At 49.7% G+C, this 25019-nt stretch overlaps 1 protein-coding gene across 5 annotated transcripts; it reads right to left on the bottom strand.

The window, feature by feature from the left end:
- Positions 1 to 1269: 1269 nt before the first annotated feature.
- PPRC1 (PPARG related coactivator 1) lies at positions 1270 to 17316 on the bottom strand. 5 transcript variants are annotated; one of them, XM_010333145.3, is made up of 14 exons: positions 17107 to 17316; positions 12221 to 12409; positions 11492 to 11638; positions 11277 to 11378; positions 8271 to 11160; positions 7772 to 7825; positions 6656 to 6713; positions 5878 to 5945; positions 3858 to 4581; positions 2721 to 2870; positions 2546 to 2612; positions 2302 to 2423; positions 1921 to 2072; positions 1270 to 1681 (listed from the first exon to the last, which is right to left on the bottom strand). In XM_010333145.3, exons 1-14 carry the CDS (start codon positions 17257 to 17259, stop codon positions 1578 to 1580), a joined length of 4980 nt encoding a protein of 1659 aa, XP_010331447.3. In that variant the 5' UTR covers positions 17260 to 17316; the 3' UTR covers positions 1270 to 1577. The 5 variants fall into 5 exon arrangements, with proteins under 5 accessions (XP_010331447.3, XP_003922309.3, XP_010331448.1 ...); XM_003922260.3 differs by having other exon boundaries at positions 5878 to 5948; positions 17107 to 17315; XM_010333146.3 differs by lacking the exon at positions 17107 to 17316 and adding an exon at positions 16487 to 17022 and having other exon boundaries at positions 5878 to 5948.
- Positions 17317 to 25019: the final 7703 nt, after the last annotated feature.

Raw genomic sequence — 25019 nt, 5'->3', positions numbered from 1 at the left:
AATCCCAGCACTTTGGGAGGCCGAGGTGGGTGGATCACAAGGTCAAGAGATCGAGGCCATCCTGGTCAACAAGGTGAAACCTTGTCTCTACTAAAAATACAAAAAAAAAAAATTAGCTGGGCATGGTGGCGCGTGCCTGTAATCCCAGCTACTCAGGAGGCTGAGGCAGGAGAATTGCCTGAACCCAGGAGGCAGAGGTTGCGGTGAGCCGAGACTGCGCCATTGCACTCCAGCCTGGGTAACAAGAGGGAAACTCCGTCTCAAAAAAAAAAAAAAAAAAAATACCAAAAAAAAATTAGCCAGGCATGGTGGCAGGTGCCTGTAATCCCAGCTACTTGGGAAGCTGAGGCAGGAGAATTGCTTGAACCCAGGAGGCAGAGATTGCAGTGAGCTGATATCACACCATTGCACTCCAGCCTGGGAGACAGAACAAGACTCCATCTCAACAACAACAAAAATTAAAAAAGCAGACTCCACAGTTCCCTCTATTTCACGCTTCCGGTTCTACCCATATGCATGCATTATTTAAAACATTTGAGCACCTACTGTGCCACGCAGTGTGCTCAAGCTATTAGAAAATGATGAACGTGCGGCCGGGCGCGGTGGCTCAAGCCTGTAATCCCAGCACTTTGGGAGGCCGAGGCGGGTGGATCACGAGGTCGAGAGATCGAGACCATCCTGGTCAACATGGTGAAACCCCGTCTCTACTAAAAATACAAAAAATTAGCTGGGCATGGCGGCGCGTGCCTGTAATCCCAGCTACTCAGGAGGCTGAGGCAGGAGAATTGCCTGAACCCAGGAGGCGGAGGTTGCGGTGAGCCGAGATCGTGCCATTGCACTCCAGCCTGGGTAACAAGAGCGAAACTCTGTCTCAAAAAAAAAAAAAAAGAAAGAAAATGATGAACGTAACTGACATGATTAATGTATACACCAGTCAAAATTTAGAAAACCTTTCTTTGGAACAAGTGTGAGTTTCTCTAGGTCCTTGTTAGGAAAATCCCTTCCTGGACCAGTATCATCATCCCATTGTCAGAATCTCCATTCTAGAAAGATCTCTAGATGATTCAAATTCCCTTTAAAGTTTGAGAAGCACTGTCCTAAATGACTCATTTTAAACAATACATCAGAACAATACATCAGAAGAACCAAGTTTCAAATCCAGTGGGATTTTTGCACCTAACCAGAGAAAGTCATGTCCCTAGACCACGTTCAGATAGGAAAAGTGAAGACATTTCGCATTAGCACCATATAAAGAAGCACGACAGCAGCTGGGAGTTCTCTCTAGTTGATGTTTATTAGTCTGCATAGTGACAAGTTCCAAACACTTGGGAATCCCTCAGCCCCACCTATCTTACATAGGAATCCAAGTTAACTTGTTTCAATACCTGTTTATAAAAAACAAATACCCCTTTTAAAAAATCTGATTCAACACATTTTTTATTTCACTTTTTTCCATTTCTTTATAAAACAGTCATCTCACTAGCAGCTCTCTCCCCTAGAGCAGGGGAAGGGGGTAGCAGAGGTTGGGCACCTCCAGAGGGAAAAAAAAGGTAAAGGTAGCGGGGGAGGGCCCAAGGTTACCTCCGGAGGTTCTTCTGGGCCTGTTTCAACAATGTGTCAAAGTCAAGAGAATCAAATTTGCTCTTTACAGGTGCAGGGTCAAAGTCTTCCCGGTTGGAGTCTATAAAGGTAAAGACAAACTTCAAGGTCTCTGACCACATTTCCCAACCACAGGGTCCGCAAATGGCTATCTCCCATCCCAATAATGAATGGAGTGAAAAATTGCTCTGACTTTAAGTCAAAGAGATAGGAGAGTCGCCATGTCTAAGTTAAGTCTGCCTAGCCCCACTCACAAAGGGTTAGGAACCCTTCTGGGGAGGGGATGAAGTATTCCAAAGCTTGGGCCCTCCCTCCACTCACCAAGATCAGAATAGCTCCTCTTGCAGAACTGCCTTCGGCCCCCAAAGCAGAGATCAAAGGGCTGCTCATCTGCCTGCCGCAGCTTGTGGCCACTCTCAATGGCTGCAAATGCCTCCTCAGCATAGCGGTAAGTGACGAAGCCATAGTTGTCCCTGGTAGGAGGAGGGTGAGGCAGGGGCTGGAGTGGCTATATGGATCCATGGCATGGAGGAGACACGGCACCCCAGGGGTCCAGGGGTGGTTCCTCTCATTCCCAGTGGCCAACCCTCTGAAGAAATGAAGGTGCTCCATACTGCTCAGCACAGAACAAGGAGGCAAGACAAAGAAACATCAAGGTAGATGAATGGGATAGAATATCCTGACCTTGGGGCCCAAGCTTACCCTTGGACACGGAAGTGGATGGTGCACTCCTCAATCTCTCCAAAAACAGAGAACCTCTGTTTTAGCTCTGATCGAGTCATGCGACCAGGTATCTTTCCAATGAAGACCACCCTTCTTTCTTCCTAAGTTTGGAAATGAAAAAAATCAACACACCATGAGCCAGGGCTACAGCTGCAGGCAGCTCTCTGAGCTCAAGGCTCAGGGGGTAAGCCCCCTCCTCCCAATGGCCTGTTCCTCTACTCACTATTGCACGCTCCTTTTGCAGCACTCTTTGCCTTTGGTAATGGTCATGTGAACGATAAGAGCTGTACCTGACAAGAGAAGGTGTCATCAGCCCCCTAAACCCAAGAAAATTCAAGACTCAGAACTCTTAGGCACCTGCATCCCAGGTGCACGGCGCTCCCTGAACACATGCTCACCGCCGCCTCCTGTCACTTCTCCGGCGGGGGGATGGGGAGCGTGAGCGGCTTCGGGAACTGGATGATGAGGATGAGGAAGACGAAGAGGAAGATGATGACGAAGAAGAGGAAGAGCATCTTCGAGAACGTCCAGAGGAACTACAGCTGGACCTGAAGGATGAGAGGGCATGCAGGAATGCTGGGAGTGGTTCAGGTATACTCTGCTTATCTCACCCAGGCCCCAGTCCTGCCTTTCTGTTAGGAAGTTCAGGACCAAAGACAGAGCAGAGTAGAAGAAGTCTAGAACAGTTTTCCTTCACAGATGAACAAAGTGAGGCCCTTCATGGAACTTTAGATGTACCTGGAATGTTGTGTTTTGGAAGAGATATTTATTTTTAATTGTGCAATTAAAAGCTGAGAAATATTTAACAGATCAGAAAGAGGAAGAATAAATGGAAACTCAGGGAGATAAAGGGCTGGGCTCTAGGCCTCACACCCAGCTATCTGTGGTGCTGGGGCCAAGTCTGGGTCTTTGGGTTACTACAGCTCCCCTACCACGTCTCATAGGAATACCGTGGCCATGGCAAAGAGGGAGTGCTAACTGCTAGACTTGCAGTACGGGCCATTTCTGAAGATCCCTATCGTCTCCAAAACCCAAGAATTCTTCATTAAGTGGGGAAACTTGGGACTGTTACTGAGAAAAAAAAAGATACTGCTAGGAAATACATGAGGCTATAGTGGCACCCAAAGGAATTGCCCCAGACACCTTCCTCAGCAGACGATTAAGGGAAAAACTGTTTTCTATTACTAAGTAACCCACTATCTCACATAGCACTCAGAATACCAAAAATGAGGGCTGATACAGTTGTGAAAAAAATCAGCACGGTCAAAATCAAACCCTGAAAGTCCCCCCCAAGGCAGGTTTAGGAAGCAGGAGACCTCACTGATACCCCAAACTACAACGGGGACAAAAGCAATCATCTCACAGCTTGTCTCCTTCAACAATTCAGGAAAAGGGAAAACACAAAAGCCAAAGACAGAAATAGAAGACTTGGTGCCTGCAAGTACCAAAGTCAACGTGTAAAAGCTTTCAAAGTAAACCACAGAAGCACATGAGCTTCCTAAGTGGAGAGGACCTACAGGGCCATCAGAGCTCACCTTCGCCACCTCTTGTGTGGGGGGGAGAGGGACCTGGACCGAGATCGGGATGAGGAAGACGACGATGAGGATGAGGAGGAAGATGCTTCGCTGGTCCGGTTGGACCCAGAGCTGACAGAACGGCTGCTGCGGCCTCGGCGGCCCTGCCAGCCCCGGCTTGAGGGGCTGACTGACCTGCAGGCTTTTCGGTAACAGCGCATTGACCGCTGCTTGGCTGAGGGCTCAAGGGGAGTCCTAGTGTTCATGTCATTCCGGCAGGGTGAGGCCTCAGGGGACAGCAAGCTGGATGGGGCAAGGCAGGGCGCTGAGGGATCTGCCTGCTCATTGCTAGTCCTGTGATCAAGTGGCTCCCGGGAGGCAGCTATGCATGGGGGCGGAAGGGCAGCTGGGCCCAAGGACAAGACAGGTTTGATGGTGATGTCCTGATGGCGCTTGACATTCCATCGGGAGCCCACCTCTGGAATGACTAGGGCAGGCATCTTTTTGGGGGGAGTCCTGCTCCGGACACAATAGTCATGGTCCCCAGAGCCCACATGGACTCGACTAGGGCCATGGACCCCTTCTTGGAGGCGAACTGCAGCTGGATGTTTGGCCTCCGTAACTCCTTCAGGCTTCAGGGTTCCCTCCTGGGCGGTGGACTTAGGAGATTTGGCTTTGGCCAGCAGTGAGACAGCAGCCAGGGGCTTCCATAACTGGTGGGGAGGGGTAGCTGGAGGGGTGAGCCCTGTGGTGAGGAGGGAGGATGGAGATAGCAGGATGAGATCCGATTCTACTCTTCCAAAGACTGTGTATACAGCCTCCAGAGACCCCCACCTCATCTCACAAAGTATACCAAGCAAGGTAGGCCGCCCAACTTCTCCCACTGCTTCAACTGCTCCTTCCCCATGTTCCCCAACTTGGGGACCAGGAAGAGAAATTTAGCCAGCTACGGTCTTCCTGAACCCCTCATCCTATCACTATCCAAACCTAGCTGGCGACCAGGTCCTAGAGACTAGCTCTCTTTTCTCAGATCCACCCCCTCCACCAAGCACTGCCTGATTTCTAGGCTACATCTTGCTTGGACTCATGCAATCATCTTCTGATGGTCTCCCGACTTCCAGCTTCATAGTCATCCACTCATCTTCTACATTCCTGCTAGATGGAGCACCCAAAAACCAATCTGTTACGGTTTCTTGAATTTACAGGATAAAGTCCAAAGAGCTTAATATTGCATTCGACATTTCTATAATCTGACCTATTTACCACTCAAATTTTCTCTCTTACTTTACCTCTGCCCACTGCCCTGATCAGCCACTATACTCCAGCCAAACCAAGCCACTCACAATTCCCCAGAACATACCCGGCTGATTTTGTTTCTTCAATTCAAGCTGCTCCGTCTTCCTAGAATATGCCCTGTCCCCTAAACCTACCACCTGATTGATAGATTTTCTCAAGCCTCAGCTTAGGGGATTAGCTTCTATATAACCCTTCCCTGACTGCCCGTCTTCATATCTCACTGTTATCCATAGTATTTTTTTTGGGGGGGGGAGGATGGGGGGATGGAGTCTTGCTCTGTCACCCAGGCTGGAGTGCAGCGGCACAATCTTGGCTCACTGCAACCTACGCATCCTGGATATAAGCAATTCTCCTGCCTCAGCTTCCTGAGTAGCTGAGACTACAGGCGGGTACCACCATGCCCAGCTACTTTTTTTTATTTTTTAGTACAGAAAGGGTTTCACTATGTTGGCCAGGCTGGTCTCGAACTCCTGACCTCAAGTGATCTGCCTGCCTCGGCCTCCCAAAGTGCTGGGATTACAGGCGTCAGCCACCGCGCCCAGTCCATAGGCTATAACATAACACCTGATACTCAACATGCTCATTTGTTTACACATCTGCCCCCTAGACTGTGGACTGTGAGTACCTCAAGGCTGGAGATCAGATCTCTATATCCTCAATGCCTACACACAATTGATTTGGAGTAGGCTCAGTAAATGTTGCTGCATAAACTAACCACAGGCAGAATTCCCCACCCTGAACCCACCTGCCACGTTGGCCAGTTCTGGGGCTTGTAACCGGTCTAGGGGCCTCTTCTCCTGGGGAATGTCAACGCTGCTGGCGGGGGGAAAAGGGAAAGCCTGATTCATTGCCTCCTCAGTATCTTGTACATTTGCCTTTCTCAAAAAGCAATGGGAGGGGTGGGTGCAGAGAAGAATGGGATGCACAAACTGCCCCCATCATCTTCCTCCTGCACAAAAGGGGCTTACTGACTGAACTACAGAGTGGGTCTCAACTCAGCCCTGCCCAATTCCAAGAGGCAGGCCGGCCATGACCTTCAATACCCCCCACCTTCTTCAAATCAGGAGCCTCACCTGCCCAGCTCAAACCAACCTGAAATCAATGTGGAGGGGAACATGCTTGGCAGAACAGGATGGAAAACCATGAACATGAAAAATGAGTCCTAGCCTTTAACATCTTCCTCCACTTTAAGTTACACCATTACCAGCACTAAGCAAACTTAAAGTGTATTAAATGAAGGAAAGAGATCCCCAAAGGCATGACTTGCCAGGAGATAAAAGGCACCTCCAGGCATTTGGAACCCCTGACTAGAATCCGCTGGAGGGCAGTGTACATGCCCCCTCCTCACCTTACCACCCAAGACACAGCCCAGCAGCGACGGGCAGAGTAGGGGGTTAGGAAACAGGGATAGACTCGAGCTGACTACAGCACCCCTGCAAGAGGCATCCAGTTGACGGTCCTGGAGTGCCAGCCGGCTGCTGACCAACAGCTGTAGGGTACCTCGCTCACGTCTCCATACTTACCCTGAGTTTCCTACAGCCAAGCTGTCAGCAGGAGCAGGGGGAGGACACTCCTTTTTGGCTGCAAAGAAACCATACCAGTTAAAAGCCCAACCAGATGTTCTAGACCAGGCGTCCCCAAACTACGGCCCGCAGGCCGCATGCGGCCCCCTGAGGCCATTTATCCAGCCCCCCCGCCACACTTCAGGAAGGGGCACCTCTTTCATTGGTGGTCAGTGAGAGGAGCACAGTATGTGGCGGCCCTCCAACCGTCTGAGGGACAGTGAACTGGCCCCCTGTGTAAAAAGTTTGGGGACGCCTGTTCTAGACTGAGACGGCACAGAAGGGCTTGCTTTGAGACCCAAAGGAGGCACTTTGCCTACATAGTCTGTTGGGATCTCCCCAGAGAGATCCAGTCTCCTCTAGTGGGTGCCCAAGTACTATTTTTATTCATGTCTCTTTTCTGCTCAGAAACACCCACATTCCTCCACTGAATCTGAGATAAAGTCCGAATGTATAAGCCTAGTGTTCAAGGTGAGCTATGATCTGCCTAACTAGCTTCCTAGCCTCACAGCCTACTCATTCTACAAATCACATTTTCTGTTTTGCCTTGTACTATAGATACCTGTTACCAACTCAGGAGTCATTTCTGTAGATTCTGCTCCCCATTTAAACCATAAGCTCCTTGAGAACAGGTTACAGTGTCCTCCATAGCACCTACATCCATGCCTTATACTGAGAAAGCCAAAGACTGGATCTCTATTCATTGCCTTCCAAATGCACCAGATGCCACTCTTCCTATATCTGCCCTCTGCCTTTTGTTAGCACACATATTCTATGAATTCCTACCTGTCTTTCAATGCACAGCCTGAAAGCTACTTCCCTCTAGAAAAATGTCCCTAAACAACCCCACCCTGCTTGGATTCCCAGTCTACTCTTTTGTAATACCTTCCTTATCACTGGTGTCCCTGGCTTGGATTGCCATCACAGGTCAATCTTGTCTCCCTCTTCCAATTAGGGGGCTGTTCTAGTGGCTAAGGCTATCCCCCCTCCCCCTAGCTGAAGCAACTACAGGGCTAGGCCCAAAAGAAGTATCAACAAAAAAAAAATTTGGAGCGAAAACTACCCATGTTCCCTCACCTTCTGATTTCTCAAACTGCTCCAGCAGACTGGATAGGTCCGATGCCTCAATTCCTGTGGAGGCACACAATACAGGATTGAAAGCAAACTCCTATCAACTAAGTACACAGGTCCCAGGAAGCCCCCAAATCACCTCACTTCTCCCTTTCCACTCCCCCTGCCCTCTGTACTAAGTGAACCAGGGTAGCAGCACAAAGCATCAAGGATTCAAACCAACCCAGAACTCTGCCTCTGAAGAACCCTCTACAACCAGGCACAGTGGCACACAGCTGTGCCTATAAATCCCAGCTACTTCGAAGGCTGAGGTGAGAGGACCACTTGAGCCCAGGAGTTCAATTCCAGCCTGGGTAACAGTGAGACCTCATCTCTTAAAGACAAAAACAAACTCCTCCAAAGAACTCCAACAAAGGCCAGCCTCATCAGGGTGGCTTATCCTATTCCACAGAGAAGACTCCCCAGCCAACTGGGGGATTATGTGGGGGAACTATGGGACACTCACCAATCTCACTGATGAAAGCCTGTACCACATCTTCAGAACCCTGACTACGTGGGGTAGGCAGGAAGGACAGCTTCCTTAGACGGGCTGGGTGGACAGCAGGCAACTTTGGGACAGTGCTCTGCCTTGGTGTGGGAACAGCCTTGGTAGCAGGCAAGGGGGGCTTCTCCCTGGGCCTGGTCTCCTGGATCTCAGGCTTTAGCCTCTCTGATGCAGGCTCCTCAACAGTCACACCTTCAGCAGACACACACAGTGGAGCCTTCATCTGGGGGCTTTGCACCAGGGCAGACACCTTGTGTTTCGGATTGGGAGATGCAGGCACTGGCTTGACCTCCACCTTGGTAGGCTCTATCTGTGGAGCTCCACGGCCAGGTGGCCCAAGACTGAGGGAAGGAGCCATTGACACGGGAAGTACATTTTCAGGAGGGCCAGGGGGAGTGCCCCTGGATGTCATCTTAGGTTGGGGAACAGTTCTCCCAACAGAGGCTGGAGGCAAAGGAGGTGGGGGAACAGCGGACCAGAATGGAGCATGTTGAGGCCCTGGGCCCCATCCCAAGGGCCCATAGGTACAGGTGGAACTATACGGTGAGACTGGGGCAGGAGGGGGTGCCCAAGGCACATTGCAAGTGGGAGGTACAGCGTAAGCGCTAGGAGTACCAGACACTAGGGGCACTGTTGGTGGGGGGGGCAGGCAAGGATAGCCAGAAGGGGACACGGGAGGATAACAAGGCCAGGGTGGGACAGGGGCATAGTGAGTAAACGGATCAGGTAGCACTGGCCCCATAGACACTGGAAGACTAGGAGGCTGCAAGGGAGGCGGGGGCAGACTGGGGGGCATGCCTAGCCCACCTGCAGGGAAAGGCAGAGCAGGAGGCACTGCAGGAGGCATGGGCACAACAGGGGACACAGATTGCACAGGAGGCGAAGGTCTCGCCAACAGTGGCATCTCCTGGGATGGCACCTGCTCAGTGGGAGCTGAGGCCACAGGTTTGCTTATAGGTGGCTCAGGACTAGGAGAAGCAGGGCTGGGACCTACAGGTACAAGGCAAGCCTCAGGGGGCGCTTCAGGGCTTCTCTGCAGAGCTGTCTTCTTGGCTGGGGCTGGCGGGATGACAAGACAAGGGATGTCTGCCAGCCCTGTGGGAGTCTCTGGAAGACTAGGCCACTTCCCAGTTGGGGGCTGGGGACTCTTCTCTTCTGTTTCTGCTTGGCGTTGCTGCCTTCGTCGCCGATACTCAGATAAGCTAAGAGGCCGAGGTCTGGCTTCGTGGGTTGTAGCACTGGTACCACTTTCAATTTTCAGAGAATCCCCAACCTCTTTGACTTCAGGGATGATGGTCTTTGGTGGGTCCAAGGACTCTGACTCCAGGAGGAGCTGGGGGGCTGAAGCCCCCAGGGCTGATAACACTGCACCACGTCTGGGATCAGTTGGTCTGGACCGAACAAGCACTGGGTCAACTGGAGTCGGGTCTTTAGGAACAGGGTCAACTGGTGCTGGGTCAGATGGGACGGCATCAACCGGTGACAAGTTATCTGAGATGGGAACCACTTCAGGATCAACTGCCGCTGAGTCGGCCACACCTGGGTTAATCAGCACTGGCTCAGCTGGGAGAGGCTGAACCAGTTCTGAGCTGGTTGAAGCAACGTCACCCAACCCAGGGTCAACAGGCACAGAGCCAGACAGAACAGGGCCAACTGCAGTGGGACCAGCTTCGACAGACTCAACTGGCACAAGGCTGGCTTGGGCAGAGTCGACCAATGACAGATGGGTTGGTACAAGGTTGGCTTGGATAGTATCAGCCAGCCTGGGATGGAGGTCTAGAGGACCTTCTTTAGCAGGGCTACATTGTCTAGCACTTCTCTCCAAGTTCTCAGGGCCAGGATCCTCCAAGGCAGCGGCCCAGGCCCGAGCCCAAGCCCAGGGCTTCCCCTTACCCTGGAGAGGCCTAGACTCTCTTTCAAGTTCCTCCTGAGGCTGTTTCTGCAAGCTGTCTGCCTGAGAGGTCACTTCCGTACCTACAGTAGACTGCCCTCGAGAAGATGACCTCAGCCTCCTGGCATAGCCTTCCACGCAGGCTGCTGGCTGCTCCTTGCTCTTCTTCTTCCTGCCCTTTCGAGCTCTCTGGGAACCTGGTGCTGCATTGGCAGGTGGGTTCTGAGGCTTCTTGGGCACCACTGGCTCCATCATCTCCCTGGGCTTCAATAAGCAGGCTGAGTCCAATTTTTTCTCTGAGTTCAAAGACAACCCCTCTTTCTCAGAGCAGAGGGCTACACTGGGCACAGCAGCGTCCGTCTCTGACTCCAGTGTAGGCATGAGCAGCTGCAAGGCAGAACTAGCCTCTAGTGAGTCATCCAGGAGCACAGGCTGGGGTCCAGGAGGCACCTGTCGCACTACAACTGGGATCTCCAGATCGTCGCCGGCTGTGGCTGCCTGCCCCACAATCTCAAGCACCACACAGCCCTCAGGCAGTGTCAAATCATCTGGTTGCTCCTGAAGCTCATCCTCAAGTGATGCCAGGTGGGTGAGGCTGGGCAGGCAGTATGGGTGCATGGCCCGCACCAGCTCACTCAGGGAGGAGATGCTCTCATCACCAGCTGCTGGCACTGCCATCTCTGCTGCTGTTGCTTTATCTTCCTCCTCGGGGCATGCCAAATGCATGGGAAAGTCTGGGATACTGCTCACACAGTTGTCAAGCTCCCCAGCAAGAATCTGGCCACTGAAGCTAGCCACCTCTTCCTCCTCTTCTCCATCACTACGCTGCTGGGGAGGTGGAGATTGACCCCAGCGTGGTCTTGATCTTGGGGGTCTCCAGCTAGGAAGCTTAGGAGAAGAGGTCTCCAAGAAAGAGGGTGGGGAGAAGTCCCAAGGAGGATCTGGAAGAGACATTTCAACCTGCAGGAGAGAAGAGAAGTCTCAGGAGGAGTTTCATCTGGGAAAGTATTTTCCAGACCTGTCCCCATACACTCCTCGCACTTGGGAGTTTCTAAGGCCCCCTAGGTCAGGCTTACCCCGCTCCCTCTACTGCTGCCTGTGCTGGGCCCCAGTGGGTCAACCGGAGTGAGGAGGTCACGTTCTGGGGGTGTCCGAGAGAGAGTGAGCAGCTTGTGCAGCTAAAAGGGAGAGAAAAACCTGATATAAGCCTATGCTTCAGAGCTATATGAGTAGGTCCACAGGCATGGGTCTAAACTTTGTACCAATCCCCTTCCCCTGGTCCCAGACTCACAGAGGAGCCCTCCCGAGGTGACACAAGCAGCTCCGAGTCAGGAATGCTGTCAAATGGAGAAAGGTTCTCAGAATCTGCATTGTCCAAAATCTCCGTCAGAGCTGTGAGCAGCGACACTTCATTCTGGTCCTCCAGAGATAACCTGCTCTGCTCCAGAAAAACAACCAGAAGGTCCTACCAACATCCCTAATGACCTACTATGCCACTAAAAAGGACTGGATATCAAGAGAGTCAGTCTCCCAGGTTCAACTCAGCTAACAGGGGAGTGAGAGGGATCTGAATACCGGAAGACATGGATTCCAATCTCATTTACCATCCACCCACCTCTCTGCTATCAACAGAGACCTGTCAGACTTGACTCAAGCCTGGGTTTCACATTCCTCTACCCTCAAATAAGATGTGGGATCCTCAGCAGACAACCATTGGCTAGGCTAGAAATGGGCTCAAAACCAGAGATCAGAACGTTCTGGGCATGTAGATCAGGGGCCCAGATAGTGGGAAAGGCCTTGGACTATAGTCCAAGTTAGGCAAGGAATTCTTACATGGGACATAATCTGGCAGCCTGCAACCTCATTCCCACTTACAGACAAAAAATACACTTTAAGGTTCAGGTTGGGCACCCAGGAAACAGCTAAGGTCCTGGGAGAGCAGAGCCATGCCAAGAATCTGAGCTAGCACCTCCCACATAAAGCTCCTACTTGAAGACTTCCAAGCCCAGCCCCAGCTCACCTCTCCAAGGCTCCCAAAATCCTCAATGAGGGAGATGAGGGAGGCATCCATATAGCTCTGCATGGTCCCCAACAGTGTCTCATCCTGCAGCATTAGCTCCTCCATTTCCAGATCCTTGTCCCTCAGCGATGGGCCCAGCCGAGAGAGACTGACAAAGCCAGAATCACCCCCCTCCTCATGCAGCAGCACCTGGAGCAGAAGACAAGGTGAGAAGGGTATGAGCTCTCCGGCAGCTGTCGATTGATTTGCTCCGTAAACCAGGTACCGTCCACTGCTGGGCCCAAACTCAGCAGCAGCCCCACCATCGCCAAACTTCTGGACTAGCAAGGGAGAGAGAAGCACAACCTAAGAGCAAAAGCCCCCACCAGGGTGGCAGTTTTCAAGGACCTTCTGGGAAGAAAAACGTTTGGGCTCCAACCAGAAACAGCTAGAGTCACAGGAGATTAAAACCCAGGAGTAGGCCGGGCGCAGTGGCTCACACCTGTCACCCCAGCACTTTGGGAGGCTGAGGCGGGTGGATTACCTGAGGTCAGGAGTTCAAGACCAGCCTGGCCAACATGATGAAACCCCGTCTCTACTAAAAATACAAAAATTAGCCAGGTGTGATAGCACATATCTGTAATCCCAGCTACTCAGGAGGCTGAGGCAGGTGAATCATTTGAGCCCAGGAGGTGAAGCCTGCAGCGAGCCTAGATCATACCACTGCATTCCAGCCTGGGTAACAAGAGCGAAACTCCGTCTCAAAAAAAAAAAAAAAAAAAGGGCCGGGTGCAGTGGCTCACGTCTGTACTCCCAGCACTTTGGGAGGCCGAGGCAGGTGGATCACGAGGTCAAGAGATCGAGACCATTCTGGTCAATATGGTGAAATCCCGTCTCTACTAAAAATACAAAAAATTAGCTGGGCATGGTGGCGCGTGCCTGTAATCCCAGCTACTCAGGAGGCTGAGGCAGGAGAATTGTCTGAACCCAGGAGGCGGAGGTTACGGTGAGCCGAGATCGCACCATTGCACTCCAGCCTGGGTAACAAGAGCGAAACTCTACCTCAAAATAAAAAAAAAAAAAAAAGAATGTGGGTGTGGGCAGGGCCAGAAGGAACTAAAATGGTACTGGTAAGGCCAGAGCCACAGGGATCTCTGCTACAGCAGTACCGCCTTATTCTCAAGGGATACGTTCCAAGACCCCCAGTAGATGCCTGAAACCACTAATACTATCAATACACTGGTATGTATTGCTATATAGAATACATACCAACAATGAAGTTTAACTTATAACTTAGGCACAATTAAGAAGTTAACAATAAGCCGGGCTCGGTGGCTCAAGCCTGTAATTCCAGCACTTTGGGAGGCCGAGGCGGGTGGATCATGAGGTCAAGAGATCGAGGCCATCCTGGTCAACATGGTGAAACCCCGTCTCTACTAAAAATATAAAAAATTAGCTGGGCATGGTGGCGCGTGTAATCCCAGCTACTCAGGAGGCTGAGGCAGGAGAACTGCATGAACCCAGGAGGCGGAGGTTGCAGTGAGCCGAGATTGTGCCATTGCACTCCAGCCTGGGTAACAAGAGTGAAACTCTGTCTCAAAAAAAAAAAAGAAGTTAACAATAATAGACCAATTAATATACTATAATAAAAGCTATACGAATGTGATCTCTCTCTGGCTCTCAAAATATCTCACTGTACTATACTCATGTATTTTTAGACCCCTGTTGATGGCAGGTAACAGAAACTGTGGATAAGGGGAAACTATCGCATAGGAAACATGAAGTAAAAAGGGCTGAGAAACATGAAGTAAAAAGGATCACATACAGACGAGCCAGAACTTCCCTTTCCCCTTCTGCAACAATGGGAAATTCTGCACCGCTTCCAAAAGAAAAAAGCAACAAGTGTTTCCCTCACTCCAACCACAACCCCGCCAACATATACCCTTCTAACAGGGCTGAGTACCAACGCCCAGGGAAAGGAAAGGTTGGTTAAGGACAGGTTAGGAGGCCAGGCCCAGAGAATAAGCGCAAGGTGGTAGGTTTTAGGCACTAACTCCTCCCAGGGCTTCACAATCCTATAATTACAAACCAGCGGCTGAATAGCACCTGGCTCAGCAAACACTCCAGGGTGAGCAAAGAGGCTGCAACTCCACTTGCCCTGCCACCTACCTACCAGAACCCCAGCAACTAGGCTGGAACCTCAAGACAATCTATGATCCATTTATCTCCACCTTCATCAGGTGTCCAGTGAGACACACACCTCCACACCTGACTTCACCCATCACTCAATTCCCAAATAGCACAGCTCCCAGAGTACCAAGATCACCCAAGTGCTAAGCACAGGCTGAAAGTGAGCCAGCCAGCAGCTCCTCTAACTTCAACAACCTCCCAACTGGCTTTCCCCCAGCAAACCTTCGCCCTCCAGGGTTCAAAAACGGCCAGAAACTTTTTTTTTTTTTTTTTTTTTTGAGCCGGAGTTTTGCTCTTGTTACCCCGGCTGGTGTGCAATGGCGCGATCTCGGCTTACCGCAACCTCAGCCTCCTGGGTTCAGGCAATTCTCCTGCCTTAGCCTCCTGAGTAGCTGGGATTACAGGCACGTGCCACCATGCCCAGCTAATTTTTTGTATTTTTAGTAGAGACGGGGTTTCACCATGTTGACCAGGATGGTCTCGATCTCTTGACCTTGTGATCCACCCGCCTCGGCCTCCCAAAGTACTGGGATTACAGGCTTGAGCCACCACGCCCGGCAACAGAAACTTTTTTAATGCCTATCTGACAACTTCCTGAGACCCTCCCTAAATGCCTTCAATGGCACTGTACTGCTCCTAGCATTAGGTTTAAACTCTTTAATAAAGCTTATAAAGGTTCTGGTCTTCCCCACCAGACTTCTGCTCCAGCATGATCTCTCCCACTACTCCGTAGTACAGGTCTCAATTTCTCCAATAAGCCATATTCTCTTCCTCCTTGAGGCCTTCACTATTCCCTGATTAAAGGTTTTCCACAGTCTTAACATCTCAGCTTTAAATGTCCCTTTCCAGACTCCCGAAAAGTAGATCACTACTGCCAATTACATGATCCCAAATATCCTGCACTTTTGTCTCATTCATCATTATTTTTATCGGTCTATCCTGATTAAAACATAGATCCTGAGGGGTAAAGACCGTGTTTGTGTGGTTTACCAGTTTATTCCCTGTGCCTAAACATAACGGTATTTCAATAAATAACTGGTTGACTGACCAGCTCACATAGGCCCATCTTTGGTTTTGGGGTGAAGGGAATGACAATCTCTCCATGAGATCCTCTCCAATCCCAAATTACCACTTAACTCTTGTTATAGCTGGATCTTGGATCCTTCCTGCCTTCCCTGTGCTATTTGGGAATTGAGTGATGGGTGAGGTCAGAGGTGAGGGTGTGTCTCTGACTGGACACCTGATGGAGGTGGAGACAAATGGTTCATAGAGAGGCGGGCATTGTCTTGAGATTCCAGCCTAGTCGCTGGGGCTCTGGTAGGTAGGTAGCACCAGCCCTAAAAGATGTGACCTCTGAGAAAGTATGGGAGAAGGGATCAACGCTCCCAAATTCTTGCCCCAGAAACCATTCTCCCCTGGGCAAGGGCCTGGATTGGTCTGCAGGACCTCACATTACCAGGTAGCCTGCAGTCCAGCTCCCAACTAGTAATACAAAAAAATGCTGTCAAGTACTCAGCTTAATAGTTTAAGAGAGATAACAGTTCAAACTAATTCCTACCCCCTTCCACCCTGGGTGGAAACTTTTAAGAAGCCCTCCACTGTAGAGCAGTACAACACTTTTAGAAGGCCAAGAAATCCCCAGCAAAAAATCCAGAGAGCTTTAAACACGGACCACACCAGTTTCTGTGCGTCAGTTTACAAGAGCATGCCTTCCCAAAAGAGATGCTGCAGGAAAAAAGCGAGGGGAGGAGAGGATTCCCTTTCCCTTTCTTAAGCTTGTCCCAGGTATATGTTGACACTCCCCATGTCCCTTGAATCACTAATAAGGCAGGACTGCAAGGCAACCAAAACGGCAATGCCCATGACTCACAACCCACCCCAAGCCGGTCAGACAGAAGCGCCACAAACTCACTCCTCCACATCCCTCCAGCCTCAGCCCTCTAACCCTCCCCATCACACTCCTCCATCCGCAGGGAACAAACTCCCGGAACATCTGGAGAGTCCTTCACCATCCGCAGTGGAGAGACGCTGCGGACCTAAACAGTAGGGGAAAAAAACTCCAAGGCTCTTAACAAAGTTGACTCTAGCAGCCCTTACCTTCCTTCCTAGCCCGGGCCTCTAGCCCCAGCAGGAGATGGCGGGACCAGCGGAGACACACCCAGTTCGCGTCAGGGAGGCTCCAAGGCCGATAGTAGATGCCCGACAGCCTGGGACGCGAGCCACGTGGACGTTCCTTCCCCGCCCCCACGTGGACCGGCGGCCCGCGCCCCCCTCCACCAGGAGCCCGACCCACGTGGATGCCGGGGCCGCCTAGAGGGGGAGGGGAAGCAGACAAGTTCTCCCGGGAAAATTGCTCCCCCCACCCCACGTGGCTCCGAAAAGGGAACTGCCGCGCAGAGCTCGGGGAGCCGCACGGGGCATCCTTACAGGGAGGTCTCAGCCTTCGACCCCAAGTCCGAACCCATGACCCACAACCGCGGGTCGTGTTTCCGACACCCGCCTCTGCACCTCCGGCGTCCCCCAGGAATGGCTGCAGAGACGATGCCTTTGCCCGCCTAACCCCAGCAAACGGCCTAGGTCCACTGAGTCGGACTTGGCTCCCGAGGCCACCTGGCATTGACCCCCAGGCGCTTCCTCCCTTTCCTGTGGCGTCCACGTGTCACCGCCCGGCACACACCGCTTTGCTGCCAGCCGCGGGCCGCCAGCCAGCCTCTTACCTGCTCCCCGCCGCTCACAGCGCCCAAAGTTCCGTACGGTGCTTGGCTCCGACTCCCCCAACCGCTGCCGCGGGCTCCCCCGCCGGGGTCCGGGCCGGGGCCCCCACTCGGGGGCGGCGCGAATCCGTCTCTCCGTCCCCGGCGCGCCGCCATCTTGGCCCCTGAACACCCAGCGCTGCTCTGATCGCCGGCGCCGCCTCGCCCTGCCGATTGTGGGAAGAGAACTACAACTCCCAAATGACACTGCAAGACTACGAATCCCAGAGAGTAGTGCGGCGAGACCCACTTGCACGCTGAAAGAGAGCCCGGGCCTCACGCGAAGGTTCCTGGGAGTAGTAGTCGCTTTAAGCGAGGACCATCTGGCAATAGCTGCAGGCATCCTGTAGGGTTTAGTTTCGTGTTACACTGGGAGACCGATTTAGGGAGCGCTTAGCAGTAAGGGGAAAGTTAACATTGGCGTATTTTATTTTCGTTAACTTGTCCAACTGTTGGAACGTCCTCTTTGTCTGACGTTCTATCTGCTGTACGTTACTTTCACCCTAGTCCGAGTGGGTCCAAGTGGGCCTACGTTTTGAAACACCACCCCCTAGTGGGCATTTGCGCTCCAAGCGCTAACCCTCACCTAATCCCATACTGCGGCAGTACTGCAAATTTAATCGGAAAAATACCGCATTCTCCGCTCTCTCTGCTGCTACCCAGAAACCTACGTTGCCTTCTCTTGATCAAATTTGTTATTGCTGCTCCAGGTCTCCTTGCTGTTCCCCAAAGACAACAGGTGTTCTCCTGCCTTTGTATTGGCCTGGAATACCTGGCACCTCAAAACATTTCATGCCCTATTTAATCTAGGAAAGACTTTGGTTATCCCCTGCTCTGTATCTCTACAGTCCATCACTGTCTCTACTCTTCATTTGTTTGCCACTTAAAAGCTACTTAATATTGGTTTTCTCTCTCTCTCTTTTTTTTTTTTTTTTTTTTTTTGAGACAGTGTCTCACTAGTCACTAGGCTAGAGTGCAGTCGCGTGATCTCGGCTCACTGCAACCTCCGCCTCCCGGGTTCAAGCAATTCTCCTGCCTCAGCCTCCCAAGTAGCTGGAACTACAGGCGCTCACCACCACGCCCAGCTAATTTTTGTATTTTAGTAGAGACCAGGTTTCACCTAGCTGGCCAGGATGGTCTCCATCTCTTGACCTTGTGATCCGCCCACCTCGGTCTCCCAAAGTGCTGGGATTACAGGCGTGAGCCCCCGCGCCCAGCCAGTTTTCTATTTTTAAATAACTTTATTACAAAAGCATAAAAATTATTTTAAAAAGTACAAAACTGTATAGAGTAAAAAATGTACTGGGCCTGCAAATTACAGTTCTAATGCCCAGATTTAACCCCTTGTTACTTTTTTTTTTTTTTTTTTTTTGACGGAGTTTTTGCTCTTGTTACCCAGGCTGGAGTGCAATGGCACGATCTCGGCTCACCGCAACCTCCGCCTCCTGGGTTCAGGCAATTCTCCTGCCTCAGCCTCCTGAGTAGCTGGGATTACAGGCACGCACCACCATGCCCAGCTAATTTTTTGTATTTTTAGTAGAGACGGGGTTTCACCTTGTTGACCAGGATGGTCTCGATCTCTTGACCTTGTGATCCACCCACCTCGGCCTCCGAAAGTGCTGGGATTACAGGCTTGAGCCACCGCGCCCGGCTCCTTGTTACTTTTAGTATGTATTCATTAATGCTTTTTTTCTATGAATGGAAAAATATATAGGGGCACAAATGGGTCTTTTGTTCAATATGTGATCAATCTGTATATATGGTTTTACCGCTTTTTTTAATGTAACAATATATTAATCCCTTCACTAGCTAAATATTCACTAAGCTTTTAGCACCAGTTCTACAGTATAAATGTATTATTATTTATACTTAAGTTGTTTCTGGCCCAGGTTCAGTGGCTCACACATGTAGTCCCAGCACTTTGGGATGCTGAGGTGGGAGCATTTGAACTGAGGAGTTTGAGACCAGTCTGGACAACATGGTGAAACCCTGTCTCTGTCAAAAATACAAAAATTAGCCAGATGTGGTGGCTCACATCTGTGGTCCCAGGATCGCGTGAACCCAGAAGATGGAGGTTGCAGTGAGCCAAGATCACAGCACAGTGCTCCAACCTGGGTAACAGAATGAGACTCCGTCTCAAAAATAAATAAATGAACTTTTCACAAGACGGCTCCGAAGGCAAAGAAGGAAGCTCCTGCATCTCCTAAAGCCAAAGACTCTAAAGACCAACAAGGCAGTGTTGAAAGGTAGCCACAGCCACAAAAAAAAAGAAGATCTGCATATCACCCACCTTGGCAGCCCAAGACACTGCGACTCAGGAGGCAGCCCAGGTATCCTCAGAAGACTGCCCCCAGGACAACAAGCTTGACCACTATGCCATCATCAAGTTTCCACTGAGTTGGCCACGAAGAAGATGGAAGACAACACACTTGTGTTCATTGTGGATAGTAAAGCAACCAACACCGTATCAAACAGGCTGTGAAGAAGCTCTATTACATTGATGTGGCCAAGGTCAACACAGTGATTCGGCCCGATGAGAAGAAGGCATATGTTCCACTGGCTCCTAATTACAATGCTTTGGATGTTGCCAACAAAATTGGGATAATCGGGCCAGGCGCGGTGGCTCAAGCCTGTAATCCCAGCACTTTGGGAGGCCGAGGCGGGTGGATCACGAGGTCAAGAGATCGAGACCATCCTGGTCAACATGGTGAAACCCCGTCTCTACTAAAAATACAAAAAATTAGCTGGGCATGGTGGCACGTGCCTGTAATCCCAGCTACTCAGGAGGCTGAGGCAGGGGAATTGCCTGAACCCAGGAGGCGGAGGTTGCAGTGAGCCGAGATCGTGCCATTGCACTCCAGCCTGGGTAACAAGAGCGAAACTCCATCTCAAAAAAAAAAAAAAAAAAAAAAACTGGGATAATCGAAACTGAGTACAGCTAATTCTAAATATATGTATACCTTTTCACTATTAAATAAATAGCCGGGCGCAGTGGCTAACGCCTGTAATCCAAGCACTTTGGAGGCCAAGGCGGGTGGATCACCTGAGGTCGGGAGTTCAAGACCAGCCTGACCAACATGGTGAAACCCCGTCTTTAAAAAAATAATAATAAATAAATAAATAAATAATATTGGCCAGGCATAGTGGCTCAGCCTGTATTCCCAGCAGTTTGGGAGGCCAAGGCAGCAGATCACCTGAGGTTAGGAGTTAGAGACAAGCCTGACCAACATGGAGTAACCCCATCTCTACTGAAAATAGAAAATTAGCCAGGCACAGGTGGCGCATGCCTGTAATCTCAGCTACTTGGAAGCCTGAGGCAGGAGAGTCGCTTGAACCGGGGAGATAGAGGTTGCAGTGAGTCAATATCATGCCATTGCACTCCAGTCTGGGCAACAAGAGCAAAACTCCATCTCAAAAATAAATAAATAATCAGAACACACTAAAGAAAGATAAATAAATAAATATTTAAGTTGTTTACAGTTTCTCACTGTTACATATTGTCGTGATGTCATGTACATGTATCTTTGCACTTTTGTGCAATCTTTCTAAGGAATAATTTCCATGAAATTCAATTGCTGGGTTAAATAATGCATGTATTTAAAATACAGTAGAAAATTGGCCTTTGGAAATATTGCATCACTATACATCCCCACAAAAAGTTCATGAGAAGACAGGACCTTTTCTGGACCATTTCTTAGATGTTGTTTCTTTTGTTGTTGTCGTTAGAGAGACAACAAGGTTTTGCTCTGTTACCCAGGGCTGGAGTGTGGAGTGCAGTGAGCAAGAGTAACAGTGGCAGACCATAGTATAGCTTATTGTGATCTTCCAAGCTCAAAGGATCCTCCCACCTCAGCCTCCAGAGTAGATGGTATTACCAGTACACACCACCATGCCCAGCTAATTTTTTGGAGGGCTGGAGGGTCTCACATATTGCACAGGCTGTTCTCCAATTCTTAGCCTCAGAAGATCCTCCTCCTTCAGCCTCTCAATGTATTGGGATTACAGGTGTGAGCCACCGTGCCCGGCTAAATAAATATTTTAAAAGTATGGCCGGGCGCGGTGGCTCAAGCCTGTAATCCCAGCACTTTGGGAGGCTGAGGCGGGTGGATCACAAGGTCAAGAGATCGAGATCATCCTGGTCAACATGGTGAAACCCCGTCTCTACTAAAAATACAAAAAATTAGCTGGGCATGGTGGCATGTGCCTGTAATCCCAGCTACCCAGGAGGCTGAGGCAGGAGAATTGCCTGAACCCAGGAGGTGGAGGTTGCAGTGAGCCGAGATCGAGCCATTGCACTCCAGCCTGGGTAACAAGAGTGAAACTCCGTCTCAAAAAAAAAAAAAGGGTAAATAGGCTGGGTGCAGTGGCTCATGCTTGTAATCTCAGCACTTTGGGAGGCCAAGGTGGGCGGATCACGAGGTCAAGAGATGGAGACCATTCTGGCTGACATGGTAAACCATTGTCTCTACTAAAAATACAAAAAGTAGCTGGGCATGATGGTGTGTGCCTGTAATCCCAGCTACTCAGGAGGCTGAGGCAGGAGAATCGCTTGAAACAGGGAGGCAGAGGTTATAGTAAGCCGAGATCATGCCACTACACTCCAGCCTGGGTGACAGAGTGAGACTTGGTATCAAAACAAATAATTAAATAAATAAATAAAATAAAATAAAAAGTAAATAAAATGCTACTGGTTTATTGTGATAAGGCTTTGAGAAGAAGACTAATATAAAAGAAAACAGAACATTTTAACATTTTTTTTCCTTTATTCGGCCTCTGAAAAAACAATCTATTCATCTAAGTCTGGTATCTCTATAGAATCTATAAAGGTAATATATCTCTGGGTCTTCAATGCCACCTGAACAGGCGTGTTGTGACTACTAGTCCTTCAGTGCGTTCCTAAGTACGATGAAGGAAAACCTTAGAGCCATAGGTCACCAAAAATTTGGAATCTCCAACTGTTTGTCCTTTTCTGACTCCATGCTTGCCAAAGCCTCATCTGATTATAATAACTGACTTACAATTGTCTATGGAGAACACGCATGATGGTGCACGCCTGTAATCCCAGCACTTTGGGAAGCCAAGGCATGTGGATCGCTTGAGGTCAGGAGTTCAAGACCAGCCTGACCAACATGACAAAACCTCCTCTTTGTTAAAAATACAGGCCAGGCGCGGTGGCTCACGCCTGTAATCCCAGCACTTTGGGAGGCTGAGGCAGGTGGATCACGAGGTCAGGAGTTCCAGACCAGCCTGACCAACGTGGAGAATCCCCGTCTGTACTAAAAATACAAAATTGGCTGGGCGCGGTGGCTCATGCCTGTAATTCCAGCTACTTGGGAGGCTGAGGTAGGAGAATTGCTTGAACCCGGGAGGTGGAGGTTGCTGTGAGCTGAGATCTCACCATTGCAGTCCAGCCTGGGCAACAAGAGCGAAACTTCCGAGTTTCAGGCATGAGCCACCATGCCCAGCTAATTTTTGTATTTTTAGTAGGACGGGATTTCACCATGTTGCAGGATGGTCTTGATCGCCTAACCCTGTGATCCACCCACCTCAGTCTCTCAAAGTGCTGGGATTACAGGCATGAGCCACCATGCCCAGCCTAGAGCCCAATCTTCTTATTAGCACCCATCTACTTTTTCCTATCACGTAAGTTTTAACAGAATTGAAGCCACTTTGTGTATATATATATATATATATATATATATATATATATATATATTTTTTTTTTTTTTTTTTTTTTTTTTTTTTTGAGATGGAGTTTCACTCTTATTGCCCAGGCTGGAGTGCAATGGCACGATCTCGTCTCACTGCAACCTCTACCTCCCAGGTGATTTTCCTGAGTCAGCCTCCCAAGTAGCTGGGATTAGAGGCATGCGCCACCACACCCGGCTAATTTTGTATTTTTAGTAGAGATGGGGTTTCTTTATGTTGGTAAGGCTGGTCTCAAAGTCCCGAACTCAGGTGATCTGCCTTCCTTGGCCTCCCAAAGTGCTGGGATTACAGGTATTAGCCACTGAAAATAATAATTTTCTATGAGAAGAAAGTGTATTGATCAAGTAAGACAATGCCCAGTTCATGTGACATATATTTCTATGTGGATTAAACCAGCGTAATGGCTTAACTGTTGAGTACCTTCCATATGCCAGGCACTATAGAATGACAAAACGGACCAAAAACAAACAAAAAACACTCCTTAACAGAATGGAGCTTACATTCTCCTCTGGAAACAATCTTCAAGTAAACAAAGAGTTAAAACAATTTCAGAGAGCCATATGTGCTATCAGAAAATAATGAGATGGGGGCCAGGTACAGTGGCTCACACCTGTAATCCCAGCAGTCTGGGAGGCCCAGGTGGACAGATCACCAGGTAAGGAGTTCGAGACCAGCCTGGTGACAGAGTGAGACTCCGTCTCAAAAAAAAAAAGAAAAGAAAAGAATGGGATGAAAAGTGTAAAAGGTAAGAGGGAATAATTTTATATTGTGTAGCCTCTGAGGAGGAAACATTTGAAGGAAGACCTGAATCACAAGGAAGACCTATCTAGCCATTCAAAGAATATTCTGTGGTAAGAGAATCAGTCACGACAATATGGTGAAACTCTATCTCTACTAAAAATACAAAAATTCCTGAGGTGTGGTGGCACATACCTGTAGTCCCAGCTACTTGGGAGGCTGAGGCACAAAAATCGCTTGAACCTGGGAGGCAGAGACTGCAGTGAGCCCAGATTGTGCCACTGCACTCCAGCCTGGGTGACTGAGCCAGGGTCTGTCTCAAAAAAAAAAAAAGTGTGTGAGAAAGAGAATCAGCCAGCCAATTGGCTCTGAAATGGGAACAAATTTATTGTGTTTAAAAGGAAGACTGGTTTAGCTAAAGAGTTCCGGAAAAGAGGGGAAGTCATACCAAGATAAGGTTTCATGTGAACTTGATTTGTGCGAATCAGCGTCCTTAATCTGATGAACTCTGATACTCTGATACACTGCCTAAATTGCATTTCCAGACCTGCAAAGACCTAGTATGTTCAGAAACCCTCAATTTCTAAGTGGACGGCGTCAGAAAAAAAAAGAGAGAGAAAGAAACTCTCAAGATGACTACCAATAAGCAGCCTCCTGTTATTCACACTCATCTGTAGGTTTCCTCCCATACTGTACCGGGATTGTGACCAATAGCATAAGGCAGAAGTGATGATATGTCACCTCTAAAATTAGGTTATAAAAAGACTGCAGCTGTGGGATTAGAAGCTCCTATTCTTTCTCTTTCTCTTTCTCTCCTCTCTCTCTCTCTCTCTCTCTCTCTCTCTCTCTCTCTCTCTCTCTCTCTCCCGGATCTTTTGTTCTGGGGAAATCAAAGTGCCCTGTTATAAGCAATCTATGGAGAGGCCCATATGGCAAAAAAATTGAAGCTCTGACCAACAATCAGTGAAGAACTGAGACTGGCCAACAACCATGACAGTGAGCTTGGAAGCAGATTCTCCAACACCAGTCAAGCCTTGAGATGACTGCATCCTGACTGGCCGTTTGACTACAACCTTGTGAGAAACCTTAAACCAGCTAGGTGTAGCAGCTCACACCTGTAATCTCAATACTTTAGGAGACTGAGATGAGAGGATCGCTTGAGGCCAGGAGTTCAAGACCAGCCTGGGACACATAGTGAAACGCCTGTCTCTAAAAAAATTTTTTTAAATAGGCTGGTTGTGGTGGCTCACGCCTGTAATCCTAGCACTTTCAGAGGCCAAGATGGGCAGACTGCCTGAGCTCAGGAGTTCGTGACCAGCTTGGGTAACATGGTGAAACCCCATCTCTACTAAAATATAAAAACAATCAGCTGGGTGTGGTGGTGGGCCCTGTAATCCCAGCTATGTAGGAGGCTGAGACACAAGAATTGC

This window comes from Saimiri boliviensis, chromosome 12 (genome assembly GCF_048565385.1).
Source record: "Saimiri boliviensis isolate mSaiBol1 chromosome 12, mSaiBol1.pri, whole genome shotgun sequence".
NCBI classification, from domain to species: domain Eukaryota; kingdom Metazoa; phylum Chordata; class Mammalia; order Primates; family Cebidae; genus Saimiri; species Saimiri boliviensis.
Note: the sequence above shows the minus strand (reverse complement) of the source record. Positions and strands in the feature narration are given on the sequence as shown.

Excerpts from the sequence above, each read along its gene's own strand:
- PPRC1 (XM_003922260.3), bottom strand. The coding sequence starts at position 17,259 with ATGGCGGCGCGCCGGGGACGGAGAGACGGATTCGCGCCGCCCCCGAGT. Across the intron at positions 11,639-12,220 it reads ATTTTGGGAGCCTTGGAGAG|AGCAGGTTATCTCTGGAGGA; the intron begins GTGAGCTGGGGC and ends TTTCTGGAGCAG. Across the intron at positions 2,073-2,301 it reads ATCCACTTCCGTGTCCAAGG|GGACAACTATGGCTTCGTCA; the intron begins GTAAGCTTGGGC and ends TCCTCCTACCAG.